At 45.1% G+C, this 24,504-nt stretch overlaps 1 protein-coding gene across 1 annotated transcript in view; it reads right to left on the reverse strand.

The window, feature by feature from the left end:
* TOPAZ1 (testis and ovary specific TOPAZ 1) overlaps window positions 1–24,504 on the reverse strand; it is a 594,775-nt gene that overhangs the window by 45,382 nt on the left and 524,889 nt on the right. Inside the window, exons 18-19 of the mRNA XM_077491472.1 lie at window positions 15,847–16,050; window positions 4,704–4,893 (exon numbers count right to left, since the gene is read on the reverse strand). Of these exons, the coding sequence (XP_077347598.1) occupies window positions 4,704–4,893; window positions 15,847–16,050 (394 nt within the window). The remainder of the gene's footprint in view (window positions 1–4,703; window positions 4,894–15,846; window positions 16,051–24,504) is intronic.

Consider the following 24,504-nt stretch of genomic DNA (forward strand, 5'->3'; position numbering starts at 1 on the left):
TAGACACTGGCGAAAAAACTGAGGTATTCCCACCAGCGGGAGGGGTTATATAGGGAGTGCACTTTTTCATTTAGGGCGTGCCAGTGTCCATCACCTGAAGGTGGCCTATAACCCAAATAGTAACTACAATGGCTGTGTCCTATGATGTATAATAATTGTATAATGTATGGCCAGCCTAAAACTGATTGTCTGCCAATGCAAAGTGCAGAAAGCATCTAGAGAGAGGTAAACAGATGCCCCCTTCTTCCTACACTGTTAGCAGGGAGGCAGTGGTGTCGCTATTGGGGGTGCACACCGCACCCAGGTGACACCCACCAGACAGTGTGCTGCTGGCTGCCTGCCAGGCTGAGGAAATTAGATCAAGAGGAGAGCTGGCAAGTATTCTCAGAGAGGGGGGCGACTCTCCATATGGGCTCCACATAACACGGCAGCCTGATGTCAGTGTGGCTGGCCCTCAAAGTGCAGAGAGACCACACACCCGCCTTTCCTCCTGGCCTAATGGGACACAGGAGAGACCAGACAGACTAATGAGGCAGAGATGCCGGGAACACACAGACATCTCCACCAATCACTACCCTAGGACAAAGGTGAAGTTATCAGTGCACAACCAAGCACAACCCATGTGTGAAGAAAGGGTGGAGTGATAACATGTGAAAGGCGGATGAGGGGGCAATGTCATCAGAGAGGGTGGTCTGGAGGATGACTGAAGGTAGAGAGAGCTGTTTGTGCAGTGTGATATCAGGGTCAGTGAGGAGAGAAGGGGCACTCGGTACACTGTACATCTATACAGTGACAAATCATTGAATGCATGTAACATACACCGATTTTACACACCATACACTGATTATATACAATGCTCACTAAACTGACTGTGCATACCACTCACTGACTGCAAAGCACTGTGGCAGGCTAGGCTAGACAGGAGAGAGCTGAATGTGCTAGCCTGCCCAGTGTCTACTGCTCCTTCCTGCTGTCACTCTGCAGCAGCAGGACAGAGCACTGTGGCAGGATGTGGGGGGGAGGGGGACCACAACTCATGTTTTACTGCACCAAATGACACCAATCATAGTGACAGGACTGGAGGGAGAGCTCCCATTCATTGTGAAGAGGGCTTTGAGATACGTTTGGTGGTCTTAGAATGCCAAACCTTGTGCCAAAAAGAAAGGCAACTGCTGTGTTAAAAGCACAATCCTGAAATACAGGGTCATGTTGGTCAGGGTTTACAGAATTTTAGAAGGACAATCTTTAATAGAAACAGTGAAATGTTTGTTTGTGACAGAGACAGCAGGAGCAAATACAGAAACAGCCAAATTATTTGTGAACTCTTTTTCCACTGGATAGAGCTCCAGACGACATCCAATGACAAAACGCGTAGGGCGTGGCCTAAGGTGAACACTCTCTCTTTACGGCGGCAAATTCAAATGCTGTGATCAGCATATACACTGAGGCGCTTTTTCATCCTTCGTTTTTGTGAGTAGCATTTCATGCACCTAATAAAATTTGGTTTTAAACTGGATTACACTATGTATGCTTCATTTTGTTTTTAATGAGGAAAATTACTGGATGGTAACCGGAGCAGCTCTATATAGCGACACAGGGGCTCACACTGTGGAGGCGCATTAACCCCTTAAGGGGCAGGGGAGCTGGTGAGCGCGGAATATTGTCTCTATGCACGGAAATCGCACCGGTTGCAATCCAGGAACCCCCTAAGCACTGAAGCACACTGTCACTTTTTTTCCAGAAGGGACTTTCTGATATTAATTTTCCGCTGCTGGACTTGTGTGTTAACTTATATTTGTATTCTTCTATTTAGAGACTTTACAAAATGTAAAGTACCGTATTTACATATTGCAGCACTTATAGAAGCACGTAGCATTTTTTAATTTTTTACAGTATATATTGAAATTGTGGCACTTTCATAAGCACTTAGCACTTTTTTCATGATGTGATTTGCATAAATGCACATATGCACTTTTTAATATTGTAGAAAGTATATTGAAGTTTTTGCACTAATATATAGTAATTTTGTGATAATTTAAACCAGCATTTCTTTAACACCTTCATGCATGTTTCATATTGTCATTTGTTAGCACATGTGGAATTTTTATTTTTGTTTATTTTTATATTAAAATTTTTATTTATGTGTAGAATTACCAGTAAGTAATTTAACAATAAGAAATTCACTGTAGTCACACTGTTTGATCTCAAATAGACTAGGTACAATTAATAGCAGGTGAGTTCCCTGCAGATACTAGGTACAATCAACAGCAGGTGAGCGCCGAAGCTACCCCTTTAGTATTTGTCAGAGTTCAGTAAAGGGTTTGGGGGAGTAAAAATCCTTACAGGAGTCACCCTTTAGGGTCCTTTCACACGGGGCAGATCAGTTCTGATCCGCCCCGTGGATATCCGTTTGCTCAGCGGGGATCACTCCGTCGATCCCCGCTTAGCAGGGAGAAGACAGGTCCGTCTCTGCACACTGCGCAGGGACAGACCTGTCACAGCGCCGCTCTCCCCTATGGGAGATCGGATGACGACGGACCGCAGTTCCCGTCGTCACCCGATCCGATGACACTTTTTCGGATCGGAGCGGGTCGGATGTCAGCGGACATGTCACCGCTGACATCCGACGCTCCATAGAGCTCTATGGAGCACCCATTCAGGTCCGCCTGAAAAACTGACAGGGGGGCCTGAACGGGACGTCAGTGTGAAAGGGGCCTTAGTCAGACTGCTTCTATGCTGGAATTAGAAGACAATGAGGCTCTATGATAAAATAATAAATTAGTAAAGCTACGGATTCTCAGTGAAGCAGAAAAGGTCCATCACCTTTAAACCCCTTTCACACTGCCAGCGTTTTTCAGGTGCTACAGCGCTAACAATAGCGCCTGTATAGCGCCTGAAAAAAAGCGGCTCCTTTCACTTCAGCGTGAAAGCCCGAGAGCTGTCACACTGGAGCAGTGCCTGGCAGGGCATCACAAAAAGTCCTGCCAGCAGCTTCTTTGGAGCGGTGAACTCAACGCTCTTCCACCGATGCTCCCCATTGAAATCAATGGGGCAGCGCTGTGATACCGGCGGCATTTTGCGGGCGGATTTAACCCCTTTTCGCCCGCTAGCGGAGGGTTAAAACTGCCCCGCTAGTGGCCGAACAGCACCGCTAAGACAACGGTAAAGCGGCGCTAAAAATAGCGCAGCTTTAACGCCGAGGCCCCCCGCGGCTCAGTGTGAAAGGGCTCTTAGACACTAGCACAACACTGCGATCTTATGGAATGAGGTAGGGTTATAGGGGAGACGTCCAAGAGCCTGTCCTCTAAAGCTCTGCCAGTGTCATTTGAAGGTACATGTCTTTAACCCATGGTGTATGAATATTCTCCTGTGTCTAGTACTTTATGGTTAGGATAAATATTCAAGAAAACTTTTGGGCTCAACATACTTGGTAAAATGGCCCCAACAGAACCTGTACTAAGACAACAAGGAGGCCATTATTGTGGACCTCCCCTTAGTAGGTATCTGGTTGTCATGTTGATGGTTTTCGTAATTTCTGAGTAACTACCTTAACAATTATGCAGAAAAGGAAGTCTTTCATCCTGACTTTCTAATCAACATACTTGTTCTAGGTCAGTGACCCAGAATTCACTAATGTCAGAGACAGCCTGGAAGCTAGAATTCTTATAAGGTTCTTAAAGTCGTGTTGCCACCAAAAAAATAAAAAATTGTTTAAAATTCTTAAAAAAAAAATAAAAAAAATAATTGGAATTTTTTTTTTTACTCACCTCTAAATACCTGTTGCTAGGGAGTCCCTCGTAGTCTGCATTCTTCTTTGCCCGGGCTGGTGACATCACTTCCCCTTGAACCGCAGTCATCTGGGACCTGTCGCGCAGTGGGAGCCTGGCTGTGAAGCCACAGCTGGGTGCCCCCAGTATGAATGACGGCGCTGCGAGAGGAGCGGAGAACGAGGGGGGGCTTTGTTCCCCCGCATCGCTGGACCCTGGGACAGGTAAGTGTCCGATTATTAAAAGTCAGCAGCTGCAGTATTTGTAGCTGCTGACTTTTAATTTTTTTTTTTTTTTTAGGGGCACTCCACTTTAAAAATGGCAACCTCCGTATTTCTCTCAAACAGTTTCCTTTAAAGCTGAACTTCCAGGGACTATGAGCATCTAAAGGAGCTCTAATGTGCACTCAGATTCCAGAATTGGCTCACCTTCCTACTGTCCTTTTACACAGGCCACGATTGTTGGGGGAAAAAAAAAAAAAAAGAGGAGGTAGTCCAGACCATTCTAGCTCTGATGACCATTTGATTATTAGAGTACCCCAGTCGTTGATGATCTTAGGTTGCTCTGGAAGTAATCTGTGAATGCCTTCAAGCACCTGAATGTGCCTGCTTTAAGGACCTGAGACCAGTTTACCAGCAAAGGGGAGCCAAAGCGTTCACATTAAACAAATTACAAACTAAAATCTGGCCAAACCATGAACATAAGCAATGGTGTTTGGCTATAAGCAACCCTTGCCACTTGTGCCCCTTTATCAGTCCCAAAACCCATATACCCAACCCAATTCTGTCACTATAGAAAGTGGACATGGAATTGTCAGCCAAATAACCAGACCAGAAGAGACAAAAACTCTAATCAGACCAGGCAGGAATAAATCTGGTTGTCTATAGAGATAAAGTAAGAGGATTACAAGCATATAAGTAAAACTTTTCAACTTACGAGATTTTTCTTAAAATAATCTGCAGATTTTGGCTGCATCCACCTGGGAGCTGAATGATGCTAGAATTTGATACCATGAACCGTTCAATTGTTAAAAGCATCTCTATTGCTGACATAAAAGAGGGAATGTAAAGGATTGTACTATTCACGTGTTCATCCAAAGGAGGGTAGAAGCCCAATGATAACGCACCTAAGCAAAAAACAGAAAGTTATTTTAACAAGAACATTTTACATAAAGTACACACACATTCACTATTAGTCATTCTTGCTATAGTAATAAATGATGTTGCCTAGAAGGCAGCCAAGTGTATTGTCCATTCCACCTGCAACTGCTCCAAGTCATGTGGACTGAAAAGATAAGAAAAAGAGCTTAGAGGGAACTGAAACAGAAGCATGTTCAGTAGAGAAAAGCTGGTCTACACAAGCTCAACCTACTGTGTGGACATAGAGGAGATGGGAGGGACAGCTGAAGGCAGGAACAACCAGGTATACTTTACTCTACACAAAAAGAATGCTTTAGTGGCTTTGAGTATGAACATTCTATTATATATCATGTAATGAACGTTTTTCATACACTGGGTTTAATGAAACTTTGCTATTGTAACAAGAGGGCTGCCATGCTACATGTAATAATACAGATTTGTGTAGACAGGTTTTGTTTATGGAGGCATCTGAGGTCTGAATAGACCCACTGTGCAGTATCTCACAAAAGTGAGTACACCCCTCACATTTTTGTAAATATTTTATTATATAATTTCATGTGACAACATTGAAGAAATAACACTTTGCTACAATGTAAAGTAGTGAGTGTACAGCTTGTATAACAGTGCACATTTGCTGTTCATTCAAAATAACTCAACACGCAGCCATTAATGTCTAAACCGCTGGCAACAAAAGTAAGTACACCTCTAAGTGAAAATGTGCAAGTTGAGCCCAATTAGTAATTTTCCCTCCCCGGTGTCATGTGATTCATTAGTGTTACAACGTCTCAGGTGTGAATCAGGAGCAGGTGTGTAATATTTGAGTTATCGCTCTCACCCTCTCATACTGGTCACTGGAAGTTCAACATGGCAACTCATGGCAAAGAACTCTCTGAGGATCTGAAAAAAACAATTGTTGCTCTACATAAAGATGGCCTAGACAATAAGAAGATTTCCAAGACCCTGAAACTGAGCTGCAGCACGGTGGCCAAGACCATACAGCGGTTTAACAGGACAGGTTCCACTCAGAACAGGCCTCGGCATGGTCGACCAAAGAAGTTGAGTGCACGTGCTCAGTGTCATATCCAGAGGTTGTCTTTGGGAAATAGACATATGAGTGCTGCCAGCATTGCTGCAGAGGTTGAAGAGGCGGGGGGCAGCCTGTCAGTGCTTAGACCATACGCCGCACACTGCATGATGATAATGCTCAAGAAAGCCAGCAAAAAGTTTGCTGGAGACAAGCAGACTAAGGACATGGATTACTGGAACCAGGTCCTGTGGTCTGATGAGACTAACAAACTTATTTGGTTTAGATGGTGTCAAGCGTGTGTGGCGGCAATCAGGTGAGGAGTACAAAGACAAATCTGTCATGCCTACAGTCAAGCACGGTGGTGGGAGTGTCACGGTCTGGGGCTGCATGAGTGCTGCCAGCACAGAGGAGCTACAGTTCATTGAGGGAACCATGAATGCCAACATGTACAAGCAGAGCATGATCCCCTCCTTTTTGGAGACTGGGCCACAGCGCAGTATTCCAACATGATAACGACCCCAAACACACCTCCAAGACGACCACTGCCTTGCTAAAGAAACTCAGGGTAAAGGTGATGGATTGGCCAAGCATGTCTCCAGGCCCCCTAAACCCCATTGAACATCTGTGGGGCATCCTCAAATGGAAGGGCAAGGTCTCTAACATCCACCAGCTCTGTGATGTTGTCATAGAGGAGTGGAAGAGGACTCCAGTGGCAAGCTGTGAAGCTCCGGTGAACTCCAGGGGGTTAAAGCAGTGCTGGATAAAAATGGTGGCCACACAAAATATTGACATTTTGGGCCCAATTTAAACATTTGCACTTAGGGGTGTACTCACTTTTTTGCTAGCGGTTTAGACATGAATGGTTGTGTGTAGAGTTTTTTTGAGGGGACAGCAAATTTACATGGTTATACAAGCTGTGCACTCACTACTTTACATTGTAGAAAAGTTTCATTTCTTCAGTGTTGTCACATGAGTAGATATAATAAAATATTTACAAAAATATGAGGGGTGTACTCACTTTTGTGAGATACTGTATAATAATCTGTGTAGAACCTGATACTTCAGCATTTTGTGAGGCTGGAGTTTCATCTGATATGTTGTCCCTCTCCATCGTGGTCCTCCTTTAAATGATGGAGTCCTACTCTTTTGGTAATTGTATTGGTTAGTTTTGTATATTTGGTAGAATGGTGCTAACAGGCCCTTTGGGCTGATGTACTATACATCAATTTGAACAAATGTCCTTTTAGCTGTTTTTGGTCTGTCTGTGTCTTCCATACCTTCTGGGAAGAGGATTTAGCATCCCGGTGTATTGCCCTGGATTGGACTATTCATTTCCCAGCCTTGGGTGAGTCCTGAAGCCCTGACCCAGTGGTTGGTCTGCATGATCTTTGTTACCCTTGATAAACTTGTAGGTTGTATTTTGTGCTGTTTTTCTCCTTTTAGATGCTGTGACACCCACTTTTTCAGCAGCCTACTGCTGGAAAACATGTAGAAATCTACCAACTATAGAACTGTTTTCTATGCATTTCATGGGTATCAATACTGCTCTAGTGTCTACTGAGCATCACTGTTGCATTGGAGAATTTCTATGGTCATCTATTTTATGCATGGGTACAGTATTATAGCCATGTGGGAGCCTCTTTGGGCATTCTTAACTACCGTATATACTCGAGTATAGGTCGATCCGAATATAAGCCGAGGCCCCTAATTTACCACAAAAAAACTGGGAAAACGTATTGACTCGTGTATAAGCCGAGGGTGAGACATGCGTCCATCCCTGTGTCCCGTCCATCCCTGTGTCCCGTCCATCCCTGTGTCACGTCCATCCGTGTCCATTGCAGCCTACCTGTCTCTTTGCCTTCTGCAGCCTCTGTGTGCCGAGCCGTGCCGTGCCATGCCGCGCCTCCGTCTGTGATAGGCGGAACACTCAATTTCGCAGCAGTCAGTGTTCCGCCTATCACGGACATCCTCGTCCATAGTATGAGAATGAGCGGATGTCCGTGATAGGCGGAACACTGACTGCTGGGAAATTGAGTGTTCCGCCTATCACAGACAGGGAGGCGCAGCTTTTAATTAGTGGAATGGCCGCCGTCTGTCTGCACGACACGTTGATCGTGTAGGCAGACGGCGGTGACCCGAGTATAAGCCGAGGGGGGGCACTTTCAGCCTAAAAAAAGAGGCTGAAAATCTCGGCTTATACTCGAGTATATACGGTATATATTGTTTTTAATGTATATATTGCAATAAAACACTCTTTTACATACAGTGCCTTGAAAAAGTATTCAAACCACTTGAAATTTTACACTTTCTTTTATTTTACAACCAAAAATGTAAATGTATTTTATTGTGATTTTATGTGATAGACAAATACAGAGTGGCACACAATTGTAAAGTGAAAGGAAAATGATAACTAAAAATCTGAAAAGTGTGACGTACACATTTGTATTCAAGCACCCTTTACTCTGACACCCCTAACTAAAATCTAGTGGAACCAATATGCCATCAAATGTCACCTAATAACCTAAAAGTCCACCTGTGTGCAATTTAATCTCAGTATAAATACAGCTGTTCTGTAAAGCCCTCAGAGGTTCATTAGAGAACCTTAATGAACAAGCAGCATCATGAAGGCCAAGGAACACAACAGACAGGTCAGGGATAAAGTTGTGGAAAAGTTTAAAGTGGGGTTAGGTTATAAAAAATTATCCCAAGCTTTGAATATCTCATGAAGCACTTTTGAACCTATCATCCAAAAATGGAGCAAACCTACCAAGACATGGCCATCCAGCTAAACTGACAGGCTGGGCAAGGAGAGCATTAATCAGAGAAGCAGCCAAGAGGCCGATGGTAACGCTGGAGGAGCTGCAGAGATCCACAGCTCAGGTGGGGGAATCTGTCCACAGGATAACGTTTTACACTCCACAAATCTGTCCTTTATGGAAGAATGGCAAGAAAAAAGCCATGAGAAATCCCATTTGCAGTGTGCAAGAAGCCATGTGGATGACACAGCAAACATGTGAAAGAAGGTGCTCTAGTCAGAGGAGACCAAAATTTTACTTTTTGGCTTAAAAGCAAAACGCTATGTGTGGCAGAAAACAAACAATGCACATCACCCTGAACACACCACCCCCACCGTGAAATATGGTAGTGGCAGCATCATGTTATAGGGATGCTTTTCTTCAGCAGCGATAGGGAAGCTAGTCAGAGTTGATGGGAATATGGATAAAGCCAAATACAGGGCAATCTTGAGACTAGGGCGGAGGTTCACCTTCCAGCAGAACAACGACCCTAAATATACAGCCAGAACTACATTGGAATTGCTTAGATCAAAGCATATTCATGTGTTATTTTTTTGCCGTGCTTTACCGTTGTTTTAGTGGCACTATTCAGCCGCTAGCGGGGCGCTTTTAACCCCTGCTAGTGGCTGGAAAAGGGTTCAAATCGACTGCAAAGCGTCGCTTTGCAGGCGGTTTGGTGGCGCTACCCAACTGATTTCAATAGGCAGGGGCACTTTAGGAGTGGTGTATACACCACTGCAAAGATGCTGCTTGCAGAACTTTTTTTTACCATCCTGCAAGTGCACCGCTCCAATGTGAAAGCACTCAGGCTTTCATACTGGAGAGACAGGAGATGCTCTTTATAGGCGCTATTTTTAGCTCTGTAGCACCTATAAAGCACCTCAGTGTGAAAGCAGCCTTAGAATGGCCCAAAGTCGAGACCTAAATCCAATCGGGAATCCGTGAAAAGACTTGAAAAATACTGTTCACAGACGCTCTCCTTCCAATCTGACAGAGCTTGGAAAAAGTATTCAAACCCCTTTTCCACATTTTGTCATGTTACAACCAAAAACCAAAAAGTATTTTATTGGGATTTTATGTGACAGACCAACATGAAGTAGCATGAAAATGATGAACGGTTTTCAATTTCTTTTTACAAATATCTGAAAAGTGTGGTGTGCATTTGTATTTCGCCCCCTTGAGTAAATAATTTGTAGAACCACCTTTCGCTGCAATTACAGCTTCAAGTCTCTTTGGGTATGTCTCTACCAGCTTTGCACATCTGGGGAGTGAAATTTGTGGGGGTTAAAAGCATTCGCTAGCGGCCGGAAAAGGTTTGGCGGCGCTGCCCCACTGATTTCAATAGGCAGGGGCGCTTTAGGAGTGGTGTATACAACGCTGCAAAGATGCTGCTTTTACCATCCTGCAAGTGCACCGCTCCAGTGTGAAAGCACTCAGGCTTTCATACTGGAGAGACAGGAAAGGCTCTTTATAGGTGCCATTTTTAGCGCTGTGGCACCTATAAAGCGCCTCAGTGTGAAAGCAGCTTTAGAATGGCCCAAAGTCCAGACCTAAATCCAACTGAGCATCCGTCACAAGACTTGAAAAATGCTGTTCACAGATGCTCTCCATCCAATCTGACAGAGCTTGGACTATTTTGTCCAAAGAATGGCCACAAATTTACAGGGCTTATTGATAGTTTTTATGATGTGGGTTTAGTGACACTTTACAGCAAAGAATGACAGCAAAAGATTGACATTTAGATATACAATGCAAAAAAAATAGTAAATATAGAATGATTAAAAAAATAAATAAAATCAACCACCTAAAATTGACACTTCACCTACAGATGAGCTCAACTGGGCTAAATCACTGTCTTTTTATATTTTCTGGTTAATTCAGCCACTTTGTACCGTCTGTAGTTTCTGACTCCATTCCTATCCATCTAGGATTTTTGGGCGTTTTCATTGCTTCTGTGGAATTGACCATAATAAAATCAATATAAAAGCGAACACCTAAACTGGTGCTACGTTTGTAGTGGCATTGGCTGTGGTTCAGACCTGAGAACTCAAGGGCAGAGATCTCACCACTGGAGCATCAGAGGATTTAACAAACTGATTCTTTAACTCTCAGGAAACTAACAAAAACTGTCATTTAGTCTAATGCCGCGTACACACGGTCAAACTGTATGATGTACTTAGTCTGGTGGCCCGGCAGAAGAACCGAAGAGGGGGACAAGACCCCCGAAGTCGGGAGAAGAGGCCTGCGGCGAGGAAGAAAGCCGGACTCCTCCGCTAGCAAAAGAGCTACAAGAAGATAGCGGAGGAGTCCGGCGAGAAGACCCCCGAAGACGGAAGACCCCCGGAGCTGTGCAATAAAGTATTTTATTTCGTGTGTTGTGTTTTTTTGTACTTTTTTTTTTACAGGTGAATGGGTAGAGGTACATTGTACCCCATACTCATTCACATAGGGTGGGGGGCCGGTATCCGGGGGCCCCCTTATTAAAGGGGGCTCCCGGATTCCGATAAGCCCCCCGCCCGCAGACCCCGACAACCAACGGCCAGGGTTGTCGGGAAGAGGCCCTTGTCCTCATCAACATGGGGCCCCCCCCTTCCCCAAGGCACCCCCTCATGTTGAGGGCACGCGGCCTGGTATGGCTCAGGAGGGGGGGCGCTCGCTCGCCCCCCTTTCCTGGCCGGCCGGGTAGCGTGCTCGGACAAGGGTCTGTTGTGGACTTGGGGGGGACCCCCACGCCAATTTTTTTCGGCGTTGGGGTTCCCCTTTAAGTCCATACCAGGCGGCGGGGCCAGCGACGTCTCCTTCGCGGGCCCCGCCTACCTGGAGACGCGCTCGAAATGAGCGGACTTTCCTCCGGGCGGGAAAAGTCCGCTCATTTCAAAAGTACGGCGGACTGGCATACACACGGCCGGATTGCCCGACGAAATGCAAGTACGACGGACAGAATTTCGAAAAAAACGAAATTCTTAGTACGCCGGACTGCACGCTGAAAAAGTCCGCTGAAGCCCACACATGAGCGGATTGTCCGCTGAAATGTGTTTCAACAGACTAAGTATGCCATACAGTCCGCTTGTGTGTACGCAGCATTAGGATGACTGACCCTTTAAAAATGAAATTAACCATTTCCCGCCCATAGGACGTCGTATGACATCCTGGACTTTTACCACTTCAGCCCCGGACCAATTGTCAGCCTAAGGACCAGAGGTCTTTTTACAATTTCGCACTGCACTGCTTTAACTGGTAATTGCGCGGTCATGCAATGTTGTACCCAAACGAAATTTGCGTCCTTTTCTTCCCACATATAGAGCTTTCTTTTGATGGTATTTGATTGCCTCTGCGGTTTTTATTTTTTGAGATATAAATGGAAAAAGACAGAAAATTTTGAGAAAAAAATATATTTTCTACTTTTTGTTATAAGAAAAATCGAATAAACTCAATTTTAGTCATACATTTAGGGCAAAATTTATTCAGCCACATGTCTTTAGTAAAAAAAATGTCACAAAAAGCGTATATTTATTGGTTTGCGCAAAAGTTATAGCGTCTACAAACTAGAGTACATTTTCTGGAATTTACACAGCTTTTAATTTATGACTGCCTATCTCATTTCTTGAGGTGCTAAAATGGCAGGGCAGTACAAACCCTCCCAAATGACCCCATTTTGGAAAGTAGACACCCCAAGGAAATTGCTGAGGGGCATGTTGAGCCCATTGAATAATTTTTTTTGTCCCAAGTGATTGAATAATGACACAAAAAAAAAGTTTACAAAAAGTTGTCACTAAATGATATATTGCTCACACATGCCATAGTTATATGTGGAATTGCACCCCAAAATATATTCTGCTGCTTCTCCTGAGTACGAGGATACCACATATAAGGGACTTTTTGGGAGTCTAGCTGCGTACGGCACCCCGAAAACCAATCACTGCCTTCAGGGTTTCTAAGGGCGCAAATTTTTGATTTCACTCCTCACTACCTATCACGATTTCGAAGGCCATAAAATGCCAACATAGCACAAACCCCCCCAAATGACCCCATTTTGGAAAGTAGACACCCCAAGCTATTTATTGAGAGGCATGTTGAGTCCATGAAATATTTTATATTTTGCCACAAGTTGCAGGAATATTACAATTTTTATTTTATTTTTTGCACAAAGTTGTCACTAAATGATATATTGCTCACACATGCTATGGGCATAAGTGAAATTACACCCCAAAATAAATTCTGCAGCTTCTCCCGAGTACGGGGATACCACATGTGGGGGACTTTTTGCGAGCCTAGCCACGTACGGGACCCCGAAAACCAAGCACTGCCTTCCGGATTTAAATATAAAACGCTACCAAAAAAACTGTTAGCGATCGCAGGGATCAGGCCTGACTCTGCGAACGCTGCAGTTATGTGTTTTGTAAGCGACAGTGATCGATCGATACTGCACTTGGGTGGGCTGGGTGGAGGGACAAAACGCAGGTGCTAGCAGGTATCTGGGCTGATCCTGCTAACAATGCGTTTTTTTGGAACCCTAAACTGCTGGGGACGCTAGTATAGATCTGATCAGATCAGATATTGATCTGTTCAGATTCTATACCACTACGGGAGGTTTATGCTTTGCACGTGGGTGTTAGCGGTACTGGCACTAACCTAGCGCTGCCTGGGGCGACGCAGAGCCTGACCCTAAAACCTAATTGATATCACCCGCCGGGTGATCAGGGGGTTAAACCTTTATTAGATAATAAATGGTGGGTGCCCTGATGCTATAAAAAGCAAACTAACCAGAGTCACCCGTAACACTTATACGGTGAATTTTTATTAGGTAGTATATGGGCGTCCCTGGTGCTATATAAAAACCTGACGGGGAACCTAAATAACTAACTGGCTAACCAGCGTCACCAGTGACACTTATACAGTGATTGCTGGTGAAAGGGTTAACTAGGGGCAATCAGGGGGTTAAAACCATTATTGGGTAGTATATAGGGGTACCTAGCGCTATAAAAACCTGGCGGTGAACCTAAAAAAATAACTAGCTACCTAGCGACACTAATGCAGCGATCAGAAAAATGATTGCTTAGTGACACTGGCAAAAGGGGGTGAAAGGGTTAACTAGGGGCAATCAGGGGGTTAAAACCATTATTGGGTAGTATATCGGGGTACCTAGCGTTATAAAAACCTGGCGGTTAACCTAAAAAAATAACTAGCTACCTAGCGGCATCAGTGACACTAATGCAGCGATCAGAAAAATTATCGCTTAGTGACACTGGCAAAAGGGCACCGTAAGAACAATCAAAGCGGCAGTTCAGGCCCCCCCACTGCTTTTCCGGGTTCACACCTGCGATCAGCAAGCCGGAGAACGATTCGGTCGCTGACGGAAGTTTATTATAGAGATATCTGTGACCAGATGGTCCCCAGTCATCTCTATGACCCTCGGAGGCCTGGGCGCGACGTTATGGGCCAGCTGCAGTAAACAAAGCCGAGGACGCGGCTGGAAAGGCCAAGAGAGTTTATTTTTTTATCGCAGCCTTTCCAGCCGGAAGGATAAATGTGGGGTCTTATTGACCATACATCTCTCCATAAAGAGGATCCTTTCACGACCCTTACATACCTTGTAATAGGAATAAAAGTTATCAAACTTTTTTTTTTTTTAAAGAGAAAGTGTAAGTGTAAAAATAAAAAAATAAAGTAAAATAAAGAATAAAAAACTAAAATAAAAATTAAAGCCCCCCCCGTGCTCATGTACAGAAGCAATCGCATACGAAAGTCACGCCCACATATGTAAACTGCTTTCAAATCTCACATGTGAGCTATCGTCCTGAACGTTAGAGTGAGAGCAACAATTCTAGATCAAGATCTGCTCTGTGGCTCTGAACATGTAAACTATAAAAAAAATTAAAATGTCGTCTATGGAGATTAAATATCGAAGTTTAGCGCCATTCCAAAGTGTGACATGTTGGGTATCTATTTACTCAGCGTAACATCTTTCACAATATACAAAAAAATGGCTAACTCTACTGTTTTCTTTTTAAGTTTTCTTTAAAAAATAAAATAAAAAATGCATTAAAAAAATCGCTGCGCAAATACCGTGTGCCATAAAAAGTTTCAACAACTGCCATTTTATTCCCTAGGGTCTCTTCTAAAGAAGATATATAAAGTTTGGGGGTCCTGAGTTATATTCTAGAAAAAAAAAAATGATTTTTACATGTAGGAGTGAAGTGCCAGAATTGGCACCGGATGGGAAGTGATTAACCCCCCTGACGGTATTCCCGAGTCTGGCTCGGGGTGGAATTTTTATACCAAAAGCGGTATCCCCGAGCCAGATTCGGGACTGCATTGCTGGATCCAGGAGGAGGTTTACTTACCTTCTCCCTTGGATCCAGCGTTGTCTCCCCGCTGTACGAGCGAGCCGTGTCTCGCTCGATCTATCACGGACCCGATCTCCGTTCCCTGCGAGTGTTGCGACGCACGGGGACGGAGATCGGCGCCAAATTCAAAAAGTGAAACACACAGTTTACATACAGTATAATGTAATCTTACAGATTGCATTGCTGTATGTAAATATTTCACCTCCCCTTTGTCCCTAGTGGTCTGCCCAGTGTCCTGCATGCAGTTTTATATTATAAAAACTGTTCTTTATGCCTGGAAACTGGAGATTGTCCATAGCAACCAAACCGTCACTTTACATCAAAAATGGTTTTAGACCAGCTAGAAAACAGCGATAATAAATTGTAATCACTCGCAGAATTGAGCGATAGCGATTTGTGGGGAGATCCGTCATCAAATACTGAAAAGTAATGATAGTGACAATTGTGCAACTGAGAAAATTTCTGTGTTTTTGATTTGCTTACATTATTGAATAATTTTTATTATTGTTATATTATTATTTGGTACAATTATTTATAGTTGTTTATTATATTATAATTTATGATTTCATTTTTCAAACTTTATCATACCCGGGATGTCTGCTAGACTCTGGTTTGGACAGATTTAAGAGAGTTATTAATAAGAATTACAGGACTACAATATAAAACGCCAAATTTTCATGCAAAATAATGGTACCGCTTTTAGCACCTAAAATCCAAAATAATCGTACCGCCAGGGAGGGTAAAGATTAAAACAACACAGCTGTTACTTACGCTTATATTGATCCCTTGCTTTACGCCAAAGACCACTGTGTCCAAGTGCTGTGATTAATTCATGCAGATTGATATAATCTATTGGTATTTTCTTTAAAACCATGAAGTCTACAATGGAGGAAGATATGCTCAGACTCCGGTTTGACACAGCACAAGCCAACACTTTGTTAAACAGCAAACTGTATTGGGAAACATTGAATTCAGCTGAAACACAAGAAGAAACCAATTAAAATGTACAATTCCTGACCCCAGTGTATTTTTGAGGATTCAGAGCTACAAAAAAAGAAACACACAGAAACAGTGCTATGACAGGAAATTTGAACAAGAGATATTGAACTTTCCAGTCAAGGTTTTTTTTACTTAACGCACACAAAAACAACATACTTATGAAAGAGCACTATACTATCAAGGCCTGCTCAGATTTAAAGGATAAGTTCACCTTTGGGAACATGATACATGCGACATGTTCCCAGTGCTGCAGCCCCCACCTGCTGACCCAATGGCAGCAGTACAGCAAGAAACTCCCCATACCAGCTGTCACTGTTTCAAAACGGCTCCACCCACGTCATATATATATATATACACACACAGCTCTGTGTGTATGTATGAACTACAATCTCAGACATCATTAGCAGCTGTCGGCTTGTAGTTCTCAATAATGTGGAGCATTGTGGTAATTCATTGAGTCTTCCTGTCAGGGAGTATTGGCTTACCCGTACGATATGTACAGTCAAGCAGATACACTGATAGCGTGCAGGAGACTTGCATGGCACACCAGTGATCTGCTGATCGCTGGTGCAATGCTTTACAGGCTCCTACTACAAAAAATTATAAATGCACATTTTTTTACCTGCAAAAAGATGTGCATTTATTATTTTTTGTAGAAAGGTAAACGAAGGAGAATAAAAAAAAAAAAAAAATCAATCCTAAAAAAAAAAAAAAAAAAAAAAATCAATCCTAAAAAAAAATTGCAGCCATGATAATCATAATCCAGAATCACAGGATAAACTATTGCTTACAATGTTAGCTGTAACTTTCAGTTACCTATTCATACTTTTCTGAAACATAGGCTTAACACCCCTTTTACACAAGGGCGTTTTGCAGGCGCTATAGCGTTAGAAATAGCGCCTGCAATCCGCCCTAAAGAAGCTACACCATTGTGGGCTTTCACACTACAGCGGTGCGCTGGCAGGACGTAATAAAAAAGTCCTGCCAGCAGCTTCTTTGGAGCGGTGTGTTTACCGCTCCTCCACCGCTGCTCCCCATTGAAATCAATGGGGCAGCGCTGTAATGGCACTGGCAAAACGCAGCTATTGCCGGCGGTTTTAACCCTTTCGCGGCCGCTAGCAGGGGTAAGAGCACCCCGCTAGCGGCCGAAATGCGCCGCAAATCCGGCGGTAAAACGCCACTAAAAATAGCGGCATTTTACCACCGACGCAAAGGGCGGTGTGGTGTGAAAGGGGTCTAAGAGTATTCAGAAATACATTCACATTCAGAAACAGAAGCGTGGTAATTCTCTACAACTATAAAAGGAAGGCCATAAATACCATCAACTTGTGACTTGAACACAAGGTATATATAGTATCTCACAAAAGTACACCCCTCACAGTTCTGTATACATTTTATCTTTTCATGTGACAACACTGAAGAAATTACACTTTGCTACAATGTAAAGTAATGAGTGTACAGCTTGTATAACAGTGTAAAGTTGCTGTCCCCTCAAAATAACTCAACACCCAGCCATTAATGTCTAAACCACTGGCAACAAAAGTCAGTACACTCCTAAGTGAAAATGTTCAAATTGAGCCCAAAGTGTCAATATTTTGTGTGGCCACCATTATTTTCCAGCACTGCCTTAACCCTTTTGGGAGTGGAGTTCACAGGTTGCCACTGCAGTCCTCTTCCACTCCTCCATGACAAAATCACAGAGCTAGTGGATGTTGGAGACCTTGTGCTCCTCTACTTTCTGTTTGAGGATGCCCCACAGATGCTCAATAGTGTTTAGGTCTGGAGACATGCTTGACCAATCCATCACCTTTACCCTCAGCTTATTTAGCAAGGCATTAGTAATCTTGGAAATGTGTTTGAGAACAGAAGGTTTTGGGGTATTAAGAAACTAAAAGACACCACTTCTCGATATGCAAGAAAAGTTCATAAGATAGAGGAAATTGGACTTTTAAGGTGCAAATAGAAAAAAATAAGTACCTTTTAATTACAAATAATTTTATTAATTTAAATATATTTAAAAAAAATTGCATTCAGTATTTAGTTATAAATTCATACACTGTTACAGTCACTTTTAGCCAACATGTTTCGCTCTGCAAGAGCTTCTTCAGGAGATTTATAGTGCTGCATGAAGTTTAAAACTATAAAAATATATACATATTAACAATCATGGGTAACATTAAAACATCATTACAAATTCAGTTTCAGTAATAAAAATAAAATGATAAATGGCACTTTTTACATTTCAAAAAATCATTGGCAGGCCGATAAAAAAATCTTGTGTATATATATATATATATATATATATATATATATATATATATATATATATATATATATATATATATATATATATATATACACACACACACACACGTGGTAGTCTAAAAATAGTTATCAAAATAACTAGATCAATCTTCCAAAATCTAGGCCAAGGCACTCTATTACAACCCTAGTGAGAGAAGACTTCCAATAAATTGTATAGAAATCAAAATGAATTCAGTTGAATAAGAATTTCAAAATATTTACTAATCTGCTGTTTAATTTCTGCATAGTATTCAGGAATTTACCTTATTTATTGGAATATAGGAATCTGACCACAAAAATTCCCTCTTTTCATTAGAAAAGAGAAATGGATGTGGAAAGTGAGGCACCAGTTAGCAGAGTGAATTCTCCTAATAGGGAGCTAGCCTCCTATAGAGGAAAAATATATCCTGCAGCGAAATGGCTGTAAAACAGTATTTTAACAGTGTCCTACAAAGAAATGGAAAGACATAAAGAAGAGGGAAAATAGGATTTTTGTACTCAATGTAAAATCCTTTTCTCTGGAGTTCAGTGACAGACACAGCTCCTTTAATTCTTGACCTTGGGCTTATCACGCCACCTTTAGGAGAGGACTAGGCAGAACATGTAAAGCATGTAAAAACAGCAAGTCTGCACAGCACTGCCCAGGGGGCAGTCCTACTGTCTATAACCCCTCACCCTGCTTCCTGCAGCCCAGTTAGTCAAAAAAGCAGTACAAACATAAATAGGAGGGGTGGGTGCTGTCAGTCAATGAACTCCAGAGAAAGGGATTTTACGGTGAGTACAAAAATCGTATTTTGTCTTTCGCTTATTGACGGACACAGACAGCCGAAGCCGATTACTTCCCCTTAATGGTGTTTAAGGCAAGTTTCTGATCCACTCCTTGCTGCAAAAACAGGATCATGGAAACTGAGTATGTGCATGGACGCCACCCCATCTCCTCAAACATGGAGATGTAAGCCTTCCATGTACGATGGTAAATCTGAGAAGAAGACTTCCATGCGCTCAGCATAGTGGAAATGACCAAGTCTGACAGAAATCGGTCCCTTAGTACCTGGCTTTCAAGAGCCATGCTGTTAAAAAAACAGTGATGCTAAAGCAGGATGAAGTATTGGACCTTGTGATAGAAGGTCGTCTCGTATTGGCAGCTGACCAGGAACATCTGCCACCAGCTGTACTAGGTCGGCGTACTAAGGACGCCGAGGCCAATCTGGGGCAATCAGAATTACTGGAATCCCCTTGGCCTCCACTCTGCGTAGCAGACGTGGCAGGAGCTTTAGTGGGGGGAGGCATAAATCAGGCAATAATGCTCCTATGGAGCCACCAACTCATCCGCCCAGGGGTCTCTTGTCCTGGACACAAACCTCTGCACCTTCTGATTGAGCCAAGAGAGCAACATCTAGTGTGCCCCACTTTAGGCAAAGGAGCCAGAATATATCCGGACGCAATGACCATTCCCCTGGGTCCAGCATCTGACGACTTAGGTAGTCCGCCTGCCAGTTTGCTACGCCCGGAATGTATATGGCCGACCGGGCCGGGACGTGCTTCTCTGCCCACTAGAGGATGTGAGCAACCTCCCGTGCTGCAGCCAAGCTCCTTGTTCCTACTTGATGGTTGACGTACGCCACAGCCGTGGGGTTGTCCGACTGGATCCTGACCGGACGCCCCTGTAGCCTCCTGGACCATGTGGAAAGGAACCGCCTGATCACCCGAAGCTCGAGCACATTGATCTGCAGTTGGGATTCTTCCCACGACCAAAGGCCCTGGGCGTACGGTACCGCCTCGAAGGAGGTTACCATGAGGCCCAGAACCCGATAGAAGCACAGCGATGACCACCTGCAGTTCATCAACAACTGCACCGTGGCTCGGAAAGTCTGCAGCTTGTCCACGGAGTCCGGCAATAAGCCCAGGTACGCCAGGTGTTGAGTCAGCACGAGCAACGACTTTTTTAGGTTCAGCACCCAACCAAACTCCTGCATGGTGATCGCCACATCCTCCCTTAATTCTGAGGTGAAAGCTGCTCTCAGAAGGAGGTCGTCCAAGTAACCCACAATTGCGATCCCACGTTGCCTTAACAGCACTGGAATTGGAGCTAACACTTTGGTAAAAACTCGGGGTGCTGACGCCAGGCCAAAAGGGAGAGCTACAAATTGGTAGTGCTCTTCCCCAACTGAAAATCACAGAAACCTCTGATGCCTGAGGCATATGGGTATAGGCAAGTACGAGTCCTGGATATCCAGAGACGCCAGGAAGTCCCCCTGATGGAGCGCAGCGATCATGGAGTGAACTGATTCCATTCTAAACCTTTGTACTTTCACAAAGCAGTTGAGGGCTTTCAGGTCCAGGATTGGACATACCCCTTCCTTCTTGGGGACTACAAACACATTGAAGTAGAATCCCTGAAACTGTTCCAGCTTCGGAACAAGCACCATCACCCAGCGTATGAACAGGTCCTTTACTGCCCCTAACAGGGCTTCCCGATGAGTCGGGAGTAAAGGTATGCTGGAGGGAAAAAAAAATCTGTTGGGTGGAAAAGAAAAACTATCTTGTATCCCGATGAAACCAGTTCGCAGACCCATTGGTCGGACAATAGGGAGGTCCACCGAGCTGCAAACTCCCAAAGGCAACCCCCCACTCGAGTCGGGCGGGGGAAAAACTTCATGCGGTAACATTTTTGCTCGCAGACTTGTTTGGCTTGCGAAACAAGGGACGCTTTTGTCCTTTAGCAGACGCACTGTCGGACTGGGAGAGCCTGTCTTCCCGGGCGGGCGAAAAAGCTGTTTCTGAGCGGAAAAGGAGGGCCCTTGCCTACAGCGTGGCTCCTTACCCTTCCTGGACTGTGGGAGTAACGTGCTCTTCCCACCTGTAACATTCTTATTAATGTCGTCCAGCAAAGCTCCAAATAGCCTCTCACCAAGGAAGGGAAAATCCGCCAGAGCTTTTTTAGATGCTTGTTCCGCAGGCCAACATTTCAGCCAAATCAGGGGCCGTAGCACCACTGCCGATACCGATGCTCTAGAGAGCAGGGGGACTGTATCCAGGGCAACATCACAGACATACTTAAGGCAATGCACCGACTGGTCTGCCAGTTCTATGCAGACTCGGGGGAGACTGTTGCTTCTCCAATTCACGGTCCAATAACTTTGCCCACTCAGTAAGCGTCTGCGACACCAAGGCCGTGGCCAGTACAGGTCGTAATGCTGACCCCACTACCGTAAACATGGACCGGGCCACTGCTTCGGCTCTCCTGTCGGTAGGGTCCTTGAATGCAGGAGTCCCTTCTACCAGGATACCAGGGGGGTCAACGACCGGAGGCGCCTTCCATTTTTTAAGGAGGCTCTCCTCAAAGGGGTAACGCACAGATTCTTCTTGGGACTGAAATGGCCCATTGCAGACTTCCCCATTCCTTGTAGGTGAACTTATCAAAATAAGTCAAATACGGCAACACCTTAGATGTACGGGCCCCAAAAGCGACCGACACCTCAGCAGAAGATCCTGCTGCATCCTGTATTTTCAGGGTATAGTATTGAACTAGGCCATCCTCACTGTCTGAACGGTCCTGGTCTGCATCCTCTGACATGTCAGAACAGGGGCCACCAGACACAGCGGGGCCCCGAGTCCGAATCAGAGCTTTCCCAAGAGGACAGGGGATGTTTTTACACACCACCTTCACCCTGGCAACAAACGTTTCCAGAACCGCTGACAAAGCGTCCATAGGCACTGCATTATTTGCAGGTGAGCTGGCTGCAATTACAGGGATGTCTGGGGAAGAGGCGCCAGCTTCTGACGCCATGCTGAACCACCTCGTCTGCCACACTTGAGGACTTAGGACAAGGTACACAATCCCACCCTCCTAGCTGCTCACAGACTGGTGCCCCACCGGTGGTGAGTCCTGCTGCCCCACCACAGGACTCACCACCCTGACCGAGTGCTGCCGCTGACTGCTGTGTTCTGTGTCTAGTCACAGGCACCCAGAGAAAAAAAAACGCGCTGTTCTGATGTGAAATGACCCAGCACTGGAGGTAAAACCGCTCTGAGGCTACAAGAAAATCGCTGCCGGCCATTCTTGTATACAAAAAACACTAGGAAAATGATCACTGGACCTCTTGAAAATGGTTGACAGCCATGCTCTGCAAAGAAACTAAGGGACAATGGCGGCCGCAGGAAAATGGCGCCAGCACATGCTGAGGAAAAGTTTACACAGGCAACCCAGACACAGAGAATAAAAGGGCAGAAAAAACAAACGGACCCAAACAGCCAGCGCAGCCCCTGTCAAGGTACAGAGCCCCCCCGGCCTAGCTACAGACACCGCACCTCATGCACAGTCATGCAGCATTCCCCGCAGGGAGAGGGGGGAAAACAGGGATCGGGCGAGTGGAATGGGAGAGCGAGAGACCCCCTAATCGACCTCCTAGGGAATGTCCAGCTGCTCTATCCTGCCAAGGCGGAGACAGCTGTACTTACCCGTCCGGTTAGAACAGCTGGAGGCATTCCACCACAGACCCATCACTTGAGCAGTACAGTGTGGCTGCTGGCCACGGCACACTGTGACACAGACAGCAGTAGCCCAGTCCTATGTGTGCCCCGGAGCATATAGCTCACTGGCCGCCCCTGGAGCAGAAGGGCCATGTCGTGGCCGACCCAGCGCGTAGCTAGGGCCTCCTCATGCTCGATGGCCAGGCTGGGGAGACTACAAGGATCTACATTATCCAGCCTGTCACCCAGGGGGCTGATAGAAGTTCACAGGATCAAAATCTTGCGGAAAAATCCAAAAATCCCCAGGACCAATGGTCCCTTTTCACTAGACAGAAAAAAAAAAAACCTGATCTGCAGGAAGCAGGCTGAGGGGTTATAGCCAGAGGGACCGCCCCCCGGGCGGAGCTATGCAGTTCTGCTGTTTTTACATGTATTACATGTTCTACCTAGTCCTATTCTGAAGGTGGCATGATAACCCTACGGTCAAGAGTTAAAGAAGCTGTGTCTGTCAATGAACGAAAGAGAAAAGAGTGCCTTTGCCTATGGCGTGGCTCCTTACCCTTCCTGGACTGTGGGAGCAACGTTCTCTTCCCACCGGTAACATTTTTAATAATCTCATCCAAAGCAGCACCAAATAGCATCCACCTTGGAAGGGCAAATCCGCCAGTGCTTTTTAAGATGCCTGGTTTGCAGACCAGCTGTCACGTACCTTACAGCGGAGTCAGACTGCTGGGGGTGGCCTCTTGCACGGTTCCGGTCTCAACACCCCTGGAAGTGGGGACAGGAAGTGTTGAGGCAGCGAAAGGGTGCAGGTGCCTGCGGATTTGATGAAAGCTTGAAGACACTGGATTCTCACGGAGGAAGAGGCGTAGGGATTCAGCGGAAGCCAAGCAGGTATGAGGAAAACACTGCACGTCAGGAACAAGCAAGGTTGGCAACTGGCTGGCCACGAGGTACAGGAACGAGAGGCAGGTACGTAGTCAAGGACGAGCAGGGGTCTGGTAACGTGCTGGCAGTGAGGTACAGAATCTGGAAGCAAGCCGAAGTAGGAAGTCAAAGCCGAGGTCAGTAATAGTCCAGAAAATAGTAAGCAGGGATGATCCAAAAGAATAGTCAAGCAAGCCGGGTAATGAGGAACAAGGTCACAGGTACAAACAACGATCAGGAATCTCAGAGACAAGCTGAAGACGATCCAGCACTGGTATCAGGTAAGGATCCTGTTTATATAGGGTGAGAGGTGCCAGGATTGGTGGACGTGGCCGTGCGTGCATACGCACATACATTCGGTTGGCGAGAGTGCGTCCACGTGTTCGTATTGGCGTGCGTCCGTTCGTCCCGGAACTCATACGCCTCCGACGGGGACACCACGCATGGCCCTTGGAACGAAAGTGAACCGCTGCTACACGGGGACGGACATTCACATGGTGAGTTCCCTGACGCCAGCATTTCAGCTAAATCAGGCGCCATAGCACCACTGCTGATACTGATGCTCTAGAGGGCAGGAGGGCCGTATCCAGGGCTGCATCACAGCCATGCACTAACTGATCTGCCAGTTCTACACAGACCGGAGAATGTCTGTTGCTTCCCCAATTGTGCAACAACTTTGCCCATTCAGTAAGTGTCTGTGACACCAAGGCCGTGGCCAGCACAGGT

The sequence above is a fragment of the Lithobates pipiens genome, unplaced genomic scaffold (genome assembly GCF_037356315.1).
Source record: "Lithobates pipiens isolate NorthernLeopardFrog02 unplaced genomic scaffold, aLitPip1_a1.2 Scaffold_19, whole genome shotgun sequence".
NCBI classification, from domain to species: Eukaryota; Metazoa; Chordata; class Amphibia; order Anura; family Ranidae; genus Lithobates; species Lithobates pipiens.